Here is an 18,662-nt window from a genome sequence, read left to right as displayed (position 1 = left end):
GGTTAACAAAAATGTGGTATATTTACACAATGGAGTTCTATTCAGCAGTAAAGAAAGATGAAATCATGAAATTTGCAGGTAAATGGATGGAGCTAGAAACTGTTAATACTAAGTGAAGTAACATAGACTCAAAAAAACAAGCGACACGTTCTCCCTCATATGTGGCTCCTAGCACCAAATCCTTTTTAAATTCCAGGTCCTTTTATTAAGACAATGCTATACAGTAGTCCCTTCTGCATGAAATAACTACCATCATCATGACTTCCGCTGAGCCTGATCACTAAACATAGGCACAATTGGGCTTGATTACAGTTGTGCTCATTCATTAAGGGAGTGCCAAGCAGGGTCACTGGACCCTCATCTGAGTATCCAGCCACTCTTCCCAGCCAACTAGTCCAGGCTTGGAAGACAAAAGAAAAATGAGGAAGAACCCAATAGAGAGATGCTTTTGGAAGCCCTTGCCAAGAAACTTCAATGGACTCTCATATGAACATTTGAAAATGGCCCTGTTCTGACTTTTCTAGTTCCCTGTCTAGAACTTGTAATGCTAATTAGTCTTGCCTTTATTTCTTCTTCACATCTCCTATTCAGGATCCAAGGACTTTCTTTTCCCCTTAGAGACAAGAGTTATGTAATTTGGGAGTCTTTTAGATAGACCCACTGAAGGGGTACCCCAATTGCCTCACCCTGCATCCCTGTTCAGCATGGAAGAAGCAGAGCGGTCTGCATCCCTATTCCCTATTGGCAATTTGGGTAACCCCTTCAGAGGATGGCATGATAAGAATAGGAGGTACAAATTGTGGTTAGGCAGTTAGGGTAAGAAGACCCCAAAGAAATGTAGCCAGTTTCCTGGTTAAAAGTCAAAATGTCCTTGGGCCTGTTAGCAACATACTCTGTTCCAAAGGCCAAAAATGTCAAAAGTATTTGGGAGCCAGTATCCAATCCTTAAAAGATTTTAGGGTTACCTCTTCAGAGAGGGGAATGTTGGAGGGGAAGGACTAGGCATGGATTGGTTCAAAACACCTATACACATGTATGAAATTCTCAATAAAGTTTTTTTAAAGTTAAAAAAAAAAAAAGAAAGAAAGAAAGAAAGAAATTCCAACAGAGTCTCATATGAACATTTGGAAAAAAAAAAAAAAAAAGCAACATTGCCAAACTGTGTTCTACTGAACCACACAGTCCTATGCAAGAAGGAGTCAACTGTGAAACAATTTTGAGAAACTGTATACTACCCCTCCCTCTGAATGAGTCGTCATAAATTTGGCATAAAAGAGGCTTTGACAAAGGCTAGCAAACTATTCTTATCAGACTGAGACAGAAATATCTACTTCACTAAATCAACCAAAACTTCTCAAATTAAATTGACCTTTACACTTCTACAGTACACTATCTCAGAGGGCACTATTCATCATCCACTGATTAGAAGACAAGGCTTAAATAAACCTAGGCAATGATCTTTAGTAACTCTCTGAAACTGAATGCTGGGGTGGGTAAGACAGCCAAGAAGTAAACTGGACTCTATGCTTCTACAAGGTGGTCTTAACTGCTAAAATATTCTTTCTCCTACAAATAAGCTCCTAAAAATATTTTGATGAAAATAAAAAATGTAGTGTTATCAAACCTCATCTCACTAAGAGTTCCATCTTATATGCCAGAATGGGTTTAAGAGCATGAAAAGAACAAGGAATCCAGCAAAGAGCTCTCAGTGTTCAGTGCAATGAGGCAAGAACTGACACAAGCATCTACTATTAAGTGGCCCAGATACTTCACAACGACCTTCTAATGTAGAGGACACTTTACAGAAGAAGAAAACAAGGACCAGAGGGATTAAGTAAGTTGCCTACTCAGAGAGTTCAAATCCAAGGGCTAACTCCAGAATACTTGCTCCCACCAGAACATCTCAAATCCTTTACAACATCTGTTATGATTTACTCTATTGTACCCATTTAGAGTAAAACATCATGCTTTTGTGAAATTTTTACCAAGTAGAAGCATGTGTCCAGCCTTTTCTATGTCACAGCACACACACACACACTGTGTGATAACAGTCTCTGGATACAGGGATAGGGTAAATGGAGGCAGCAGCTGCAGGGCAAGCCATTCTCAGTCCCTCTGAGAAGACGAGAACATTGGCTCACATGCTGAGCTCCTCAGCTGAAAGGGCCCACTACCAGCACAGACAGAAACAGCCTATGGACTATTTCCACCCCACTGTCTATTTCCACCTATACCCATTACTAGGAGACGGCTTAGCTGGTAAAGTACATGTCACTCAGACATAAAGACCTGAGTTCAGATCTTCAGTACCCCCACAAAAGCCAGATGTGGTAATGCACATCTGTAACCCTAGCACTACGGAGGCAGTGACAGGTAGATTCCCAGAGCTCACTGGTCAGTCCATCAAGTTGGGCTCCAGATTTCAGTGGAAGACCCTGTCTCAAAAAATAAGGTGAAGGGGCTAGAGAGATGGCTCAGCGGTTAAGAGCACTGGTTGCTCTTTCAGGGGAACTGAGATTTCCCAGCACCAACATGGCAGCTAACATCCATCCTTAACTCCAGTTCCAGGAGATCCAATGCCCTCTTCTGGCCTTTTTCAGGCACCAGGTACAAATGTGGTGGACTTTACATACATGCAGGCAAGCACTTGTATGCATAAAAATAAAATCTTTAAAAAAAAATAAAAAATAAGGTAGAGAGCAACAGGGTCATACCTGACACTGACCTCTAGCACCTGAGTGCACACGTGTGTGCACCCACGCTTGCACACACAAATAAAATTAAATTAATTTTTAAAAAGAAGTTCGAACCATTTGAACAGGAGAAGGCGACACTGGAGAAACCAAGGGATCTGGATGAGGCAGTTGAAACATCTCAGGTTTAAACTTGGCATTTGCTATCTTCACACATTCCTCAAGTGTTGTGATGAACGTGTTACAGGTGGCACTAAGCAGGGAAGAGGCTTCATTCATGTTCTGAAAAAACAGACATAAAGACTTGAACAGACTCACACTCAACCATGGACTCATAAGCAGCCTTATAATCAAGTGAGAAAACTGTATCTCCAGCAGACACATGCATAAGTTATGCTTAAATACCCTGGGAACGTATTTAAAGTGCACTATCTGAGAAAATTAAATCAAAATGTAAATAAGAAGTCTATTCCTAAGTAATTTATGAAATCAGATTCCAAGAAAGAAAAACTTTGCATTTAAACCAAATATGTTGAAAAATTATACCACCAGAAAAAGTATCTTAGAAGCTGTGAACAGCTGTGCACACCTGTATTCCCAATGTAGAGGGGGGGGCTGAGGCACGAAGACAGATGACAGGTTCTAGGCCAGCCCAGGCTACCTTGCAAAACCTGTCTCCAAAAAAAAGGGCAACTTAGCCTCCCCTAAACTTAACACCGCCTGCCTATCTGAATTCTGAATATTGTCACAGCAGCTGAATACCTTGAGAACTGCTTAACTGGCATTCATGTCTACACTACATCCATTCTCCCACTTCTCCCTTGGTGGAGACTCCAGTTTTGTTCAAGACAGTACAGTACTGCTGACCTCGGAATGAATGTAGACTGATCTAAGCCATTCGTGACTACTCTCGGAGACCTTTGTCAAATGGTGAAGAGAAGTCTGCTGCAGTTTCTAGGATTTTTGCTCCCTGACTAAAACCACTAACAGCAAGTTGAGAAGGTCTCTCTCATCCTGGCCACCCCACTGCTTCTTGCCTCTCCATAACCTTGGCAGTTACTGTGAATCCTGGTGCATGAGGGGAAATCCCAATACACCAAGAAGAGCAGAACAAGCCTGGGTCGATGACACTACACTGAGCTGCTGGAATACTGTGAGAGAGCCAACTCCAGAGAGCTGGTGGTGAAATCAGTAAGTGTCCACACAGTTCAAATACCCACGAGGACTTACTCGTACAAGACTCCTCCTAACAGGAGAAGACCAAAGGACAGGAAAGAAGATCCCTTGCCCACTTACACAGTGTCAGGTAAAGGGGAAGCAAGAAGTAGGCCAACCTTTCCTCCAGATAGCAGAGGGCTCACTGGTCTTTCTTCACCAGAAACAGTGAACCTATTTCATCACAGGATCCTGAATCCTGAGTTTTAACCCTACATTACTGTTCCGAGAAGAATTAAAGTTATTTAATACAGACAAGTTATCAGCTCTTGGTAAGTAAAGCTAAGATCTTACTATCAAAAAAAAAAAAAAGAACAGCAGTTCAGTTCTCCATTGTCTTCATGCAACTGACCGGAAGAAAAACCCAGAAGTACTTCCCTCCCCAACCTAGCCTCCAAATTACTGAGTGGCTTCAGTGACAGGCCTTGATTCCCTGGAGAAATGGGCTGCTTAAGGCCTGACTCTGGCACAGACATAACCTACAAAGCACTACAGAGTATAGGTCAGGAAGAGCTCAAAAGAGCTGGAGATAACTATGTGAAAACGCTTCTCTGTCATCCTATGGAGTGACTAAGGATGCCCCAGAGCAGTAGCCAGCAGAGTTCAATCCCAACCAGACAACAAGGGATGCTCTTTGCAGTACCTCTACACTGGGAGATGAATGATTCTCATCATGGTGAACAAATTCCTGGATTGTATGAACCTGCTGCATTAGAAGGTCACAGTAGAGGCGAAGTTCAGACATTTTGGTTTTCAGAGATTCACTGGTCTCACTTATTTCTTAAAAAAAAAAATCCAATTACACCATTTTGATATTCTGTGACAATACAACAAAATATAATCATTTTAAAAGGCCCCAGGGGCTAATGACATGGCTCAGTTGGCACAGTGCTTGCCACACACACATGAGGACCTGAGTTGGATCTCCGGAATCCACATAAACAAGCTGAACCCAGTGTTCTGTAATCCTAGCACTGGGAAGGCAGAGACAGGATGATCCTTGGGCATTGCTAGCCAGCTAGTCTACTCCAATTGGTGAGCCCCAGGTTCAGTGTATGACCCTATCTCAAGAACTAAGATGGAAAGATGGAAAGTGATTGAAAAGGACATCCAATTATCACCCTCTGGCTCCACATGGACCGCCCCCTCAAGAGCACACACACACACACACACACACGCACGCACGCACGCACGCACGCACGCACGCGCGCACGCACACACATATTCTCTCTCTCTCTCTCTCTCTCTCTCTCTCTCTCTCTCAAAGTAAGTCAACAAATCAAAATTGCTTGAGAGATGTGAGACCCTGGAAAGAGAATCACAAAGTCCTAAGAAACATATTTTCTTTATAGAATTAGGGAAAAACAATTGACACATCATGTCTTCCATGAACTTGAGAGCAGGTTAATTTCCATAGATAAGGCGATGATGTTTATTAATTTTGTTTATTTTATGTGAGTTCAAGCACACACGTGCATGCCAAGATTCACATACAGGGGTTAGTGAACAACTCTCAGGAGCTGCTTCTCTCTTGACACCTTGTGAGACCCAGGGATTGCATTCAGGTTACCTGGCCTGTGCATAGGTGCCTCTACCCACTGAGACATCTTGCCAGCCTGATCATGATGGGATATTTTTATATATAACATTTTCCACCCTGTCACTCATCCTCTTCCACTTGAAAACAGCCTTTATTTCTCCTTTTATGAGTTGACTTTTACAAAAGTTCTAACATATCAAAGAAAATAACCTTTCATCCACCTATCTAATACAAATAATTTTCTAGATGTTAACTACCCTCCAGTTTTCTTTATTGTATAATTTAGCATACAAAGGGTTTTAGCTTTTAGGTAAGTAAAGCTAGTGTATATAAACATTTATTTTCTTCTGTTCCTTTCAGTTTTACTTTTACATTTTACTGCTTTCAGAATTCTAATTCAGCACTTACTCTCTTCTCCTTAGTAACTCCAAACTACATATCCAGTCATCGTCAGCCATTCAAGGGCCAGTATTTTTTAAAGTAAAAATAAAAGCTGCAGAAGAAGAAAAAACTGGATATATAGGAGATTCTAGTGTCTTTCCAAAGTGGATCCACCAGACCAGGGGCCTGGTTTCCTGGTAGAAAATCACCAAGGCAGCAATCTCTGCACATGTAATCTAACCTAAATCAATCTTCCCCAAATTTAAGTATGCTCCTGTGTGTGCATGCGTGCGTGCGTGTGTGTGTGTGTGTGTGTGTGTGTGTTTTGCATATTCATGTTTTCGTGTGTGCAGGTATGAGGCCAGAGGTGGACATCAGATGCCTTTTCTTGACTGTTCTCCACTTTATTTACTGAGGCAGGATCTCTTGCTGAACCTGGAGGCCCCATTCAGCTAATCTGACAAACCAATTTGCTATTGGAATTTCTCGAGAGCTAGGATTACAATCAGGCCACTAAACCCACTCAACTTGTACATGAATTCTAGGGATCCAAACTCCAGTCTTCAAGTGCTTTATCCACTGAGTCATCTCCCCAGTTCCCATTCCTTTTTCTAAATATAAAAAAACGCACAAATTGGTAAATTATACATAACATAAAACTATCATTTTTAAGTGTTCAGTGGCATTAAGAACATTCAAATGCTGTGCAACCATAACCACTGTCCACCTCGTCCTCCTCTTTCCCAGCAGAAACTCTGAACCCACTAGATACTAACCGACTCCCCCTCCACATAGGCCCCAACACTTTTCTACTTTCTTTCCTTTGTTCTTCCTACTTTATTTATTAGACAGAGTCTCACTATGTAGTCTAAACTGGCCTCAAACTCACAATCCTCCTACCTCAGCACCCCTATCACTGGGTTAACAGGCACATTCCACCATGCTCAGCTCCATTCTACTTTGTCTGTATAAATCTCACTATCCTTGGTATTTAAATAAGTGCAATCGATGTTTCTCCTTTTTGGCAGGCTTATTTCACTTAGATTGCACCTTTAAGTTAACATGCTGTAATATGTGTCAGGATGTCCTTCCTTTTTAAGGGTAATATCCCATTGTACATGTATACCACATTTGTTTATGTATTCAAGTATCAATGGATAGGAATTGTTCCTATCTTTTAGTTACTGTGAAAATCTAGTTCTTCTTGTCCTCAACTTAGCCATACTTTATCCACAATTTTCTTTGATATATCTGAATCATTATAAGTTCCTCTATATAGCAGTTTTCACTAAATTAAAAATATTGTTTTAACCTTTTTAAAAATATATTTTTTTTATGTGTATGAGTGTATTGCCTGCATGTATGTGAGTGCACCCATGTTGTGCAATGCTGCGGAGGTCAGAAGAGGGTGTTGAATTTCTCTGGAACTGGAGTAAGGACTGCTGTTAGCCACTGTGTTGGTGCTGGGAATCGAACCTGGGTCTTCTGCAAGAGCAGTCAATGCTCTTAACCGCTGAGCCATCTTTCAAGCCCGTTTTAACTTTTAAAAATCTTTATATGCATATGTGTGTGCATGTGTTTGTGTGTGCACGTGTGTGTCTGTGTGTGTGTGCACGCACATGTGTGTTGTGTGTAGGCCAGGGGACCACCTTGGATGTCATTCTCAGGAACACCATTCCTCTCTTTTGCGAGAGGGTTTCTCAATGACCTGGAGCTCATGAATTAGGCAAGGCTGGCTGGCCAATGAGCCCCAGGAATCCTCCTGTCTCTGATTCCCCACCACTGGGATTTTAAGCATGTGTCGCCATGCTTGGCATTTTATGTGGGTGCCGGTACTGAATGCAGGCCCTTGTGTTTGTCCTCTGCTTTTGTAGTGATCATTTAACCTTGGACATGTTCCCATACCATTAAATTTCCTTGTAAACATTTTACTGTTCACATATCTACTGATGGAAGCACTGGTTTACTGAATGACTCTCCTAAACTTATACCTTTACATCTATTTAGAAAGTTTTTACTATGGGGGCTGGAGAGATGGCTTAGCAGTTAAGAACACAGGCTGCTCTTGCAGAGGACCTGGGTTCAATTCCCAGCACCAACACAGTAAATTTTCTATGTTAATGATTATTTTCTTCTGATAGATTATTGACAGGGCAATTTAAGCTTAAAGTACTGTTATTAAAAGGAAAAAAATTACAATTACCTTTTTCTTTTTTAGTCCTAGTATCAGTTAAACATGCTTTGGAGCTCCCCAGGGCAACCAGCCACCTCTGCCTTTCAGCTGCATTTACTGCCTTCATGTAGAAATGCTGCTCTCCTGGAATGATCAACTCCATTCTTGTGTTGTCTGCTGGGTGCACTATGATGATAAACAAAGGCAAAATACTGGTATAGACTTAAAGAATCTGGGGCGAATCATAGCATCACTTTTATGCAATATCACGTGCTTCATATACTAAAACAAGAAACCGCGACTCATACACAAGCAGGGCCACTCTCTAAGGGGGCCACCAGTAGCATCCTCAAAAGCAGCATTCCCACATGGCACCAAGGTGACGATGCTGACCAAAACAATGCCAACATATAGCACTAAAATAAGGTCCCTCACTTTCCAGAATACTAGAATTTTGAAGTTCTCACCTGAGAAAGCAAGACAGTTAAAAGTGATGCTTCCAAGCCAAGAATGGTGGCACACGCCTTTAGTCTCAGCACTTGGGAGGCAGAGGCAGATGGATCAATGTGAATTTAAGACCAACCTGGTCTACATAAAGAGTTCCAGGTCAGCCAGAGCTACACAATGAAACCCTGTCTTAAAACAACATAGATACACACACACACACACACACACACACACACATCAGCCTGGTATACATGGCAAATTCCAAGCCAGCTAGGGCTACAGGAAGGCCCTATCTCAAAAAAGGCAAAAAAAAAAAAAAAAAAAAAAAGAAAAAAAAAAAAAACAACCCACCCCCCAAAATGACGATTCAAGGAAGATCACCATAAATTTGAGGTCAGTCTGGTATCCACAGCAAATTTCAGGGTCACATAGTGAGATCCTGTCTGAAACAACAACAGGCAGGAGGAAAAAAAAAAAAAAAAAAAAAAAAAAAAAAAAGGAAAAGAAAAGAAAACAACACCACCACCACAATGATGCTTCCAAATCATCAAGTCCCTACGGGAAAGCAAAGGATGAGATCTCTATACTCAGAAATACAAAGCGTTACTTAAAGAATTAAATATAGGAACATATTTTAATGGCTCAAAATATTCTTTCTGTTTGTTTGAGACAGGATCTTACTACAGAGCTTAGGCTGGCCTGGAACGCACTATACAGCACAATCTCATGATCTTTCTGCCTCAGCTCTGGATGCTGGGATTACAAATGTACATCACCATGCCCAGCTTTTCTGTATTGTTAAGAATACAATTCTTCTCATCTATCAATTCTGATCAAAATTCTGGCAGATTTACATTATGTACATGTATAAAACTGCCACCGAAAATCAATTATTTTATGCAATTAGTATGTGCTAATAAAATATTCCAGCAAAATTTGTGAAAATGCAGATTCTAGAATGTATAATGAAATGCAAAGAGCCAACAACAGTCAAGACAATACTGAAGAAGAATAAGTTACACAACTTGGGTTATAAGACAAAGCACAAAGCAACGAAATTAAGACGGATTGGCACAAAACAGACAACAGGTTCATGGAACAGAACAGGCATTCTAAAAACAGACCAACACATACATGTTCACTTGCTTTGTGATAATAATATTCCTATAGTGCAGTGGGGACACAGGAGGTTGGTATTTTCAAAAAATAAGTTCAATCAATTAGACATCCACATGAGAAAAAAAATGAACCTTCGTATGTGACATACTTCATACAAATAAATTTTATTACAGATCTAACATGGACCTAAATATAAAAGGTAAAATAATAAACCTTCAAGAAGATAATGTAAAAGATGTCTTAGGTACCTGGCACGATGGCACACAACTGTCATCCCAGCTCCCAGAACTTGGGAAGCAGACGCAGAAGGATCACAGCAAGTCTGAAGCCAACCTGGTCTACACAGTTCAAAAAAAAAATTAATTCACAGAGCTTGGGAGTTAGCACCCATGTGAAAAGCCAGGCATGATGGTGTGTGTTTATCACCCCAGTGCTGGGGAGACAAAGGGCTCACTGGCCAGCCAACCTAGTCAAATTGGGGAGCCAGGGCTAGGTCCCAATGAGAGAGCTTATCTCAAAAACTAAGGTAGATGGCTCCTGGGAAACAACAACAAGGTTTACCTCTGGCCTTCCTTCATATGTATAGCATGCCCATGTATGTTTACCCACATACACACAAACATGCATACACATGTCAAAAAACCAAAATTAATTCACAAATTGGACTTCATTGATATTAAGGACTTCTGGTTATCAAAAAGTAATCATTAACAGAATGACAAACCACATAGGAAAAGATATTTGCAATACAAACACTCATCAGAGTATACAAAGAAGACTACAAATCAATTAAGAGATAAGTTCAGAAAATAAGGCTAAGACTTAACAAGGTGCTTCAAAAGAGGATTTTGTGGTTATGCATACCTGTAATTCCAGAACTTGGGAGGCAGAGGCAAGAGAATCCAGAGTTCAAGGCTGGCCTTGGCTACATAGTGATTTAGAAGCCAGGATGAGGTCTATACAAGTTCAAGTTACTGAAAACATACACAATAAAGCCATAGTAGGAGGCCAGTACACACACGAAAAATAGTCAAAACTTTAAAAATTGCTCTTATATTTTGATGAAAATACAGAATAAGATGAACTCCTAATCTCTGCAGAGTAGCAAACTGATGAAAGAACTCTGGAAAACATTACTCATTAGTTACACATTATCCAGGAAAAAAAGACTCTCCCCTTTGACCAGAGTCCTCTGCTAGACTGAGGATCTATCCTCATCTGGGGCATTTCCCACAAGCACTCTGCTAAACCACTTTCCATCTCATCCCTTTGTTAATCCAAAAACTGACCGTGCCCCAGGGAAGAACTATCACTCTGGAACACTGGCATCTGCCAATGCAAATCTTGTTTAGCCAGATCTCTATTTGCCCCTAAGATTTATTCTTAATAATTTTCCATCCTTTAATTCTCCTACCTACCCCTTGGCTATAAACTACTTTTCTTTATAGAAAGAGAAGGATCTCAGTCTTTCTCCACTGCTGCAATTTCCCATGATCCTAAATAAAGTATGCCATGTATTCTAACAAAATGTCAAGAATAAATTTTTCAGAGCTGGGGAAGTAGCTGAATGGTAGAATGCTTGCCTAGCATGTACAAGGCCCAATCCCCAGCACCACAGAAAAAAAGGAATAATTTTTTCTTGACCAATTAAAATTGTAAGTAGGAAATATTTTTTAAAATTATATGTAGGAAATATTAACTGTCTCAGCAATTCCAGTCTATACTAGATATATACTGAATGAAAGGCATACTTATGTTAGATGCAAGAAATATTCTAAAAAGTATTGAACAGCACATTTATCAATGCTTAAGATGAGACATTGTTAAATGTATTGCATCACAATTTTTTTTTAATAAATATGTTTGTGGCAGTTTCACTCATTAGAATCTCAAAATGGAAACCTAAAAATCCATCGTACTGGAACAGATATCTAAATTGTGGAATATCTACACAAATACTACATAAAGTAAGAATAACTGAACCACTGTTACACAGAATATGGACGAATTTTATAAAGAGGATGTTGAGTAAAAGAAGGCACAGACACAGATGCAAATATTAAATGATTCCAGTTACAAAATATTCAACAACAAACAGCACTTATCTATAGTTGTCCAAGATGACTTGTTACCTTTGAGGGGGATTAGAAGACTGGAGGAGCCTGGCAAGCAGGCCTCCAAGCTGCTGGTAAGATCCTAAATTGTCATCTCAACAGTGGCTACACAGGTGCTTTCACTGTTAACATCTTCAAGTTGAGTATTAAGATTTGCAACCTTTTCTGTATGTTATTAATAAAATGATTAAACAAAGCATAAGAAAAACAAAGATGCTACTACACTTCAAACTGTTCTTCAGCTGCCTCAGAATTCTGCAGCAGTCTTTTATGTATCCTCAGGAACTACTTCTTTGAACTCTGACTGCGGTTTTCATTTCTGATGAAATATAGCATAATTGAAAGTAAGTTACACAGACCCCAAAAATGAGCAAATGGAAAAGTAATACTCATTGGTTTATGTTTTGATCTACAAAAAGTAAAACAACAAAATAATACCCCACATAGTACTGGGGACACACAAGGAATAACACCCCAAATCAAAGTATTTCTACAGTTTATAGAGTCATGATACACTTCCATTAGAACAGTTTAATAACTGTCAACTAAAAGGGGCACAAAAACTCTACCTCACAGACATGTGCACTTTAAAGAATGCCCCCAGGATGACAAGTTGTACCTCAAGCTTAGAATGTTGTGTGATTATAATCTTAGCATGGGGAGGAGAAAAACAAGAGGATTGCCCAGCCTGGGCAAGATGCTGGGCAAGATGGGGAGATGCTGTCTCAAAAAAAAAAGAAAGAGGGGGTAGGAAAAGAGAGAGGGATGGAAGAAGGAAAGGGGAGAAAGGAAAGGGGAAGGGCAAGAAGCGGGGAAAAAGGAAGGGAGGAAGGGAAGGAGGGAAGGAGGGAGGCAGACAGGCAGGCAGGTAGGTGAGAGAGTTTTATGAGTTAGTAAATCTGAGATGAAGGTACGAAACCAGACCTGTAACTGAAGAACATGTATCCTAAGTAGAAACAATCTCTCGTCTCCTTGAGTAAATCTTAATTAAAACCAGAAGAATTACAGCAAAGTAGCAGTCCTGCCCTGAAAAACGTAGGTCAATGCATTAATCTCAATAAGCAAATGCATAGGAAGGTAAGATAACTCTGGGGTATCTGACAGGTGTGAACAGGTGTCAAAAGAGCTACCCTTCCCAAGACAAGTAGTCAAGCAACAGAGGTGACAGGAGAAAGGCTGGCAGGGAGCTGAACACCACTCGTCTGGTACTCTAGTCTTGCCTCAATTCTCTTTTAAGAATTTACATCTTCTCCTTCTTCTGTCTGATTGCATTTCACCTACCTTCACCTCACACACCTCAGCCACACACAGGAATGAATCGGTGGTCCATGAAATCTTCATGAAAATTACACCATGTTTATTTCTCCCCTTTTAGGAGAAAAGGAAATCATTTCTATCACCCACAAAGCTTATCTCCAATTCAACAAGAATCAAAGCTTATGATTCCAACTGTATGTTTTGCTTTGTGAAAACTCCACAAAGCTGGTCTGACCTCTATCTATAGAGTTCAGCTTCTGACCTTTTCAAAACCTTTCCATGAGAATGAAACAGAACAAACCTAGATGCAACACAGAAACTGAACTGATATCCACAAAAAAAGTATCTGTCAAGTCAAAATTGGAAGAGTAGAACAAGTACCTTGAGTTGAAGGTGTATTTATAAATTGAAGGTGTATTTATAAAGGGAGATTATCAAAACCTACAACTAAAATGTTAAATGCCAGAGCTGGAGAGATGGCTCAGCGGTTAAGAACACTGGCTGTCTTGCAGAAGACCCGGGTTTGAATTCCAGCACCCACATGGCAACTAACAGCTGTCTATAACTTCAGTTCCAGGGGATTTACACCCTCTTCTATACTCCTTGGGCACTGCACAACATGGGTGCGCTTACACACATGCAGATATAACATTCATACACATAAAGTAAAAACAAATAAATAAAATGTTAAATGCCACTCTAGATTACTAAAACAAACAAAAAACAGAAAATTCCTACATGGTTATAAATGTTTTCTTTCCTGGTTTGAAGCCTGTTACAGAACTCTTTGAGATCAAGTAAAAACTCTTCAAATTCCTCTCACTTACCTTTAATTTCACAAACTGCCATCTTTATACTTCCTTTGCTCCCTTTGCAAACATCATCTTGTGAATCATAGTAGGACAGGATTCCATTATCCAAAACAAACCAGCGAGGCTGCCAACCTATAAAGAAGGTAAGTTTAAAAAAAGTTAATAAGAAATTGTTTCTACCAAGTAGAAAACTGATTTCAACCTTGCCATATTAGTTCTTAGTTCCTAGTGACATTCAGACAATGAAATTCTTAGTGGCCAGGTTTTGCCCAAAATGTCCTCACAACAATCTCCATGTTGTTGGTAGAGATTTTCAGCATAAAGGAAGAACTTTTTATTCTAGCTCACAACCTTCTCATCTACAATCCATTAGACACGACCTCTGCCACAGCTCTATACAAGGTACGGTCTAACTGCTCCTTTTCCTAGGTGAGAAGAGGGCTGGGGTCGGGAAGTAGATTTAGCATCCATTATCCAAAATGCTTGGAACCAGAAGTGTTTCAGAAGTCAGGTTTTGAATTTGCATATACGAAATAAGGTATATTGGTAATGGGACCCAAATCAAAACACGAAATTCATGTTTCATGTACACCTTATTCACATCACCTGAAAGTAACTTCATACAATAGTTTCCATTCTGACTATAACCCCATCACACAAACTCAGGTGTGGAGTTTTCCACTTTCCATTCCATAGTACTCAAAAATCTTTGGATTTGGGAACATTTCCAATTAGGGCTGCTTATCTTGCAATGCAAAAAACAACAGAAAACAGAGGTTTTGCCCAGGTCTATTATCATTCTTGTTGATTAACCAAAAGCAAATCTTTTCATCCCAATAAATCTCTAAAATTCCCAGTCTCCAAAACAAGTTAACGAACTCTCAAATACCACCTAACCCTCTTAATTCTACATTGTGACACTCCTTCCCTGATCAAAGATGCTGCCTTAGCAGCATCTTAGCCAAAGAACTATTTTTAGTTCTTTAGTCAAAGGACCCAATCTTAGCCAAAGAACTATTGGCAACGGATTACTGCTGGATGAGAGCTGATCGTCTTTAATGGAGTGACTCTGGATAAGCTGACTAGACACCAATAAGGGACATCTGGGTACACTAACTTGACTTGATAAGCCTTAATATAAATGACAGAATGCATGAAATCTGGCAGAGGGGAGGGTCCCTATGGGAGGGTGCAGATGGGGGGAAGGGTTGTATAAAGACGATTAAGATATTTTGTACAAAATACACAAAAATTTAAGAGATTAAAAAAAAAGATGCTGCCTTAGCAAAGTCCCTTGAACACAGTGAGAGCTAAGAAATTCCAGTCTTCTATGCAGATGCTTTACCCTGTAGTAAAAGCAGATTTCCACCCCCCACCCCACTCCTTTCCTTCTCTGCTACTACACAGCTAAGGCAGAAATGCTACAAATTTCATTCATTCCATTGACATTTCCTCAGCAACTAAAGCATATACCGGTCACAGATTTGGCTCTAAGGCAAAGCTGGTGACCAGGATGATGGTTTTCCTCAGTGCTGGATTCTCATTCCTCAATTCCTCTTGCAGTGTGACTGTCCCAACTCTTTCCTTAACTATTAAGTCACAATACAACACAAAGAAACTAAACTACAATACTTTGAGTGTTCAAATCCTGGTTACTTTGGCCATAGGCTGCTATTCAATTGATCGATTCAGTTTTTTCAGGGTCAGATGGTAACAATACAGAGCAGGTCTTTCTTATCAACTGATAATAGACCTAAGTCTTGGGCTCTACCAGTAACACTTTTGAAAAGACAGTGCTGAGTGTGATAGTTTGTGTTGTCAATTAACAGAATCTAGAGTTACCTTCAAGATGGGCCTCTGGGAATGCCTGTGGGAAATTATATGGCATATATTCATTGATATATGGAGACCCATCTTAATTGTGTGAGAAGCTATTTCCTGGGCAGAGCATCCTGGACTGTACAAAATAGAGGAAGGAAGCTCAGCACAAGCATTTTCTCTCCCTCCGGTCTTCCGACATGTGACCAGCTGCCCCAAGCTCCTGCTGCTGTGACTTCCCTGTAATGGTGGACTATAACCTCACACTAGGAGCCAAAATAAATCTTTCTTTGCTAAGTTGCATTGTCAGAGTATTTTATCATGGCAACAAGAAAAGAAACTAAGATAACTGAGTCATCAAAGAAAGGTTAAATTTTACTTTATATGCCTTGTTTAAGAAAGCAGGTGATGCCATAAATCAGTTCAGAAGAAAAATCGAGCAAACTTCAGGCATCTGGAAACTACATTTTGTAAACACTACATTCCCTAGCGAGGGCTGCCAAGTTAGAAAGTTCTTTCGATAAGTGTACTTATCTTACTCTTCAATGCATTCCCAGCAATCCAAATGATACCTACCATATAACAAATGCTTTAAAAAATGTATTTCTCAACTGACTAAAAAATGAATTAACTGGGGCTGGAGAATGGCTCAGCAGTTAAGAGCACTGACTGCTCTTGCAGAGGACCCGGGTTCAATTCCCAGCACCCATATGGCAGCTATGAACTGTCCTTAACTCCAGTTGCCAGGGGAATCCAAAACCCTCTTCTGACCTCCATGGTATTGCACAACACTGGTGCACTCACATACATGCAGGCAATACAACCATATACATAAAATAAAAATAAATTTTTAAAAAATGAATTAATTTATATTATCTTTCCAAATACTGATTCACCTTGGCAAATAAATTATATGCAGGGGGTGGTGAAAATATACCTCCACCTCAGCCCAGTACGGTCCTTTAGACAAATTGTGATTTTTGCATTATTACAGGTTATTACATTATTGTGATGCAACCACTCTTCAGAACAAATTGTGCGCAAAACGATTTATTTAGAATTTTCAGAAATGACCATGATTGAATATATTAACCTATCAAGCTTGCTAATTATCTCTGCATACCTTTTTTTAACATACCTTTTTGAAGAAATATTTAATCAAACTTTATAACACAGGAAAGGATGCAAAGGTTATTCTCTCTTTCAAATTCTACTTTAAAAAGCAGTTTTATCTTAAACTTCTAAATGTTACTGGAACACTTACAAAAAAAGGAGGAAGAGGAGGAGGAGGAGGAAGATGAGGAGGAGGAGGAAGAACACAGATTATTACACTGCTGGAGGTTCCTTAAAGATCACTTAGTATACCGAGCTGTTCATCCTTCTGACCCAAGATTACTAAAATTAATGAGCATGCTGTAGAGCCAATTCTACATTTTAAAAATGGAATTATTCCAAAGAAAAGACTTCATCTCAGCAAGCTATATGATACTTACTAGAAGTTAACTAAAATGCACTGTAAAAACTAAAACCCCAAATGTGTTGGTAGAGAGCACCTCCAACAAGACCGTATTTCACCCCAAGTGAAATTTCCCTTCAACTATGACTCCTCTCAATAATTGCCCATTGCTCTGGGCTATGCAGAAAACGTTCCTCTGGCATGACCTCCCAAGACAGTCTGCTCACAAATATTTACACAGAGTTATTATTTGCATCTCAAAGTTCAGATGCTGTGGAACTTACAGTTAATACGATACCTCAACCAGCATTGTGTCACAACTGTCCACATGAAAATCTTAATAAAAAATATCTGCCTAGTGTCTTACTATTTCCAGTAAAAACATGTCATTTCCGTAAGTTATCTGGCTTTTCCCTTTGAACATAAACATCAGTGTATTATAAATAGTAAAGCATCTGTTGTTGTAAATGTGGCTTTAGACAGATACAACTTAGCACTTGGCCTTTAGAGAATTTACCTGCAGATATCCCACAAGATCAGTGGGCACAAGCTAAGTGTATGGTGCTAAGGGGCTCATTACTTTTGGCAAACTAAGTGGGCAAGTCAAAAATTGCCTATTCTACTAGACAAAGAATCAAGCTTATTTTCAACTCATCATTCTTTCTCTAGTTTGGTGAGATTATAGAATTGAGGAGTTGGAAGGCACCTCCCAGGATAAAATGGTTAATCATGGAGGCCTTAGCCAGCTGACATCCTGACAGAATTAACACACCTGCCTTTAGTGTTGGTGATAGTAGAAACTGCACGACTTAGATTTAAGATGTTTTTTGAAAGCCACACTACCAATGTCATGGGCAGGGGCCCTTCTCAGCTGCTGATCTCATTTCTAAACAAACAGCTTTCTTCAAACCCACTTCATGAACGAAACTTACCTGCTTTCTGTGTACTGCATTTACTTCCACTACGTCTCTCAATTACTCAGACTGCCAAACCGTATAGAAACTGCACGTTCGTCCACTATTTCTCAGCCTTCTGAATTCCCAAACCTCAGTGATGTCTCACTGAAAACGGATCCCTAAAGAGCATACTTCCAAAACCATGCTTGCTGAGCTCGTACCACCGCAACAAGTGGACTTTCAAACGAGTGCCAAGAAAATTAAAATACAGAAAACATTTCTTGATCTTAACATTTCGATACTCCCGCCCCCGACACACACGCTTATTAACAAAATGCTGTCCATGAAGGGTGAATAAAAGCGGAGATAGTAACGGCACACTTAGGGTGAACAAACTGGGAACCGTTCCCGAGGCTAGAGGCAACCAGGATTACTGCACAGCAAGGAAGGGGTCTGGTGCACGTTTCATTCTTCCGAAGGTGCGCAGTCTCCAATTCTCCATCGCAAAGGCCCGAATGGGCCCCATGCGGGACTGAGACCGGGGTGGGGCGTGGAAGTGCGCCCCGAGGGGTGAGACACGGGTCTTGGTGGGCCACAGCCCGAGTCCGTACCTGTGAGATAGTTGGTCCACTTATACAGAACCCCCTCCATGCTTCAGAGCCCGGCGCCGTGCATCCTCCTGGCCCGGCGCCGGCCGCGCTGCTGCGGAGGCGCGGGCCGCGCACCCTCCGCCCCGACCCG

At 40.4% G+C, this 18,662-nt stretch overlaps 1 protein-coding gene across 1 annotated transcript in view; it reads right to left on the bottom strand.

Annotated features, from left to right (window-relative positions):
* The window catches only part of Plekha3 (pleckstrin homology domain containing A3), a 33,551-nt gene extending 14,889 nt beyond the window's left edge, over window positions 1-18,662 (bottom strand). The window contains exons 1-5 of the mRNA XM_008855343.2: window positions 18,533-18,662; window positions 13,767-13,883; window positions 8,033-8,188; window positions 4,552-4,688; window positions 2,811-2,975 (exon numbers count right to left, since the gene is read on the bottom strand). Coding sequence (XP_008853565.1) covers window positions 2,811-2,975; window positions 4,552-4,688; window positions 8,033-8,188; window positions 13,767-13,883; window positions 18,533-18,572 — 615 coding nt within the window. The 5' untranslated portion in view covers window positions 18,573-18,662. The remainder of the gene's footprint in view (window positions 1-2,810; window positions 2,976-4,551; window positions 4,689-8,032; window positions 8,189-13,766; window positions 13,884-18,532) is intronic.

Source organism: Nannospalax galili, unplaced genomic scaffold (genome assembly GCF_000622305.1).
Source record: "Nannospalax galili isolate Female #2095 unplaced genomic scaffold, S.galili_v1.0 scaffold346, whole genome shotgun sequence".
NCBI classification, from domain to species: domain Eukaryota; kingdom Metazoa; phylum Chordata; class Mammalia; order Rodentia; family Spalacidae; genus Nannospalax; species Nannospalax galili.
Note: the sequence above shows the minus strand (reverse complement) of the source record. Positions and strands in the feature narration are given on the sequence as shown.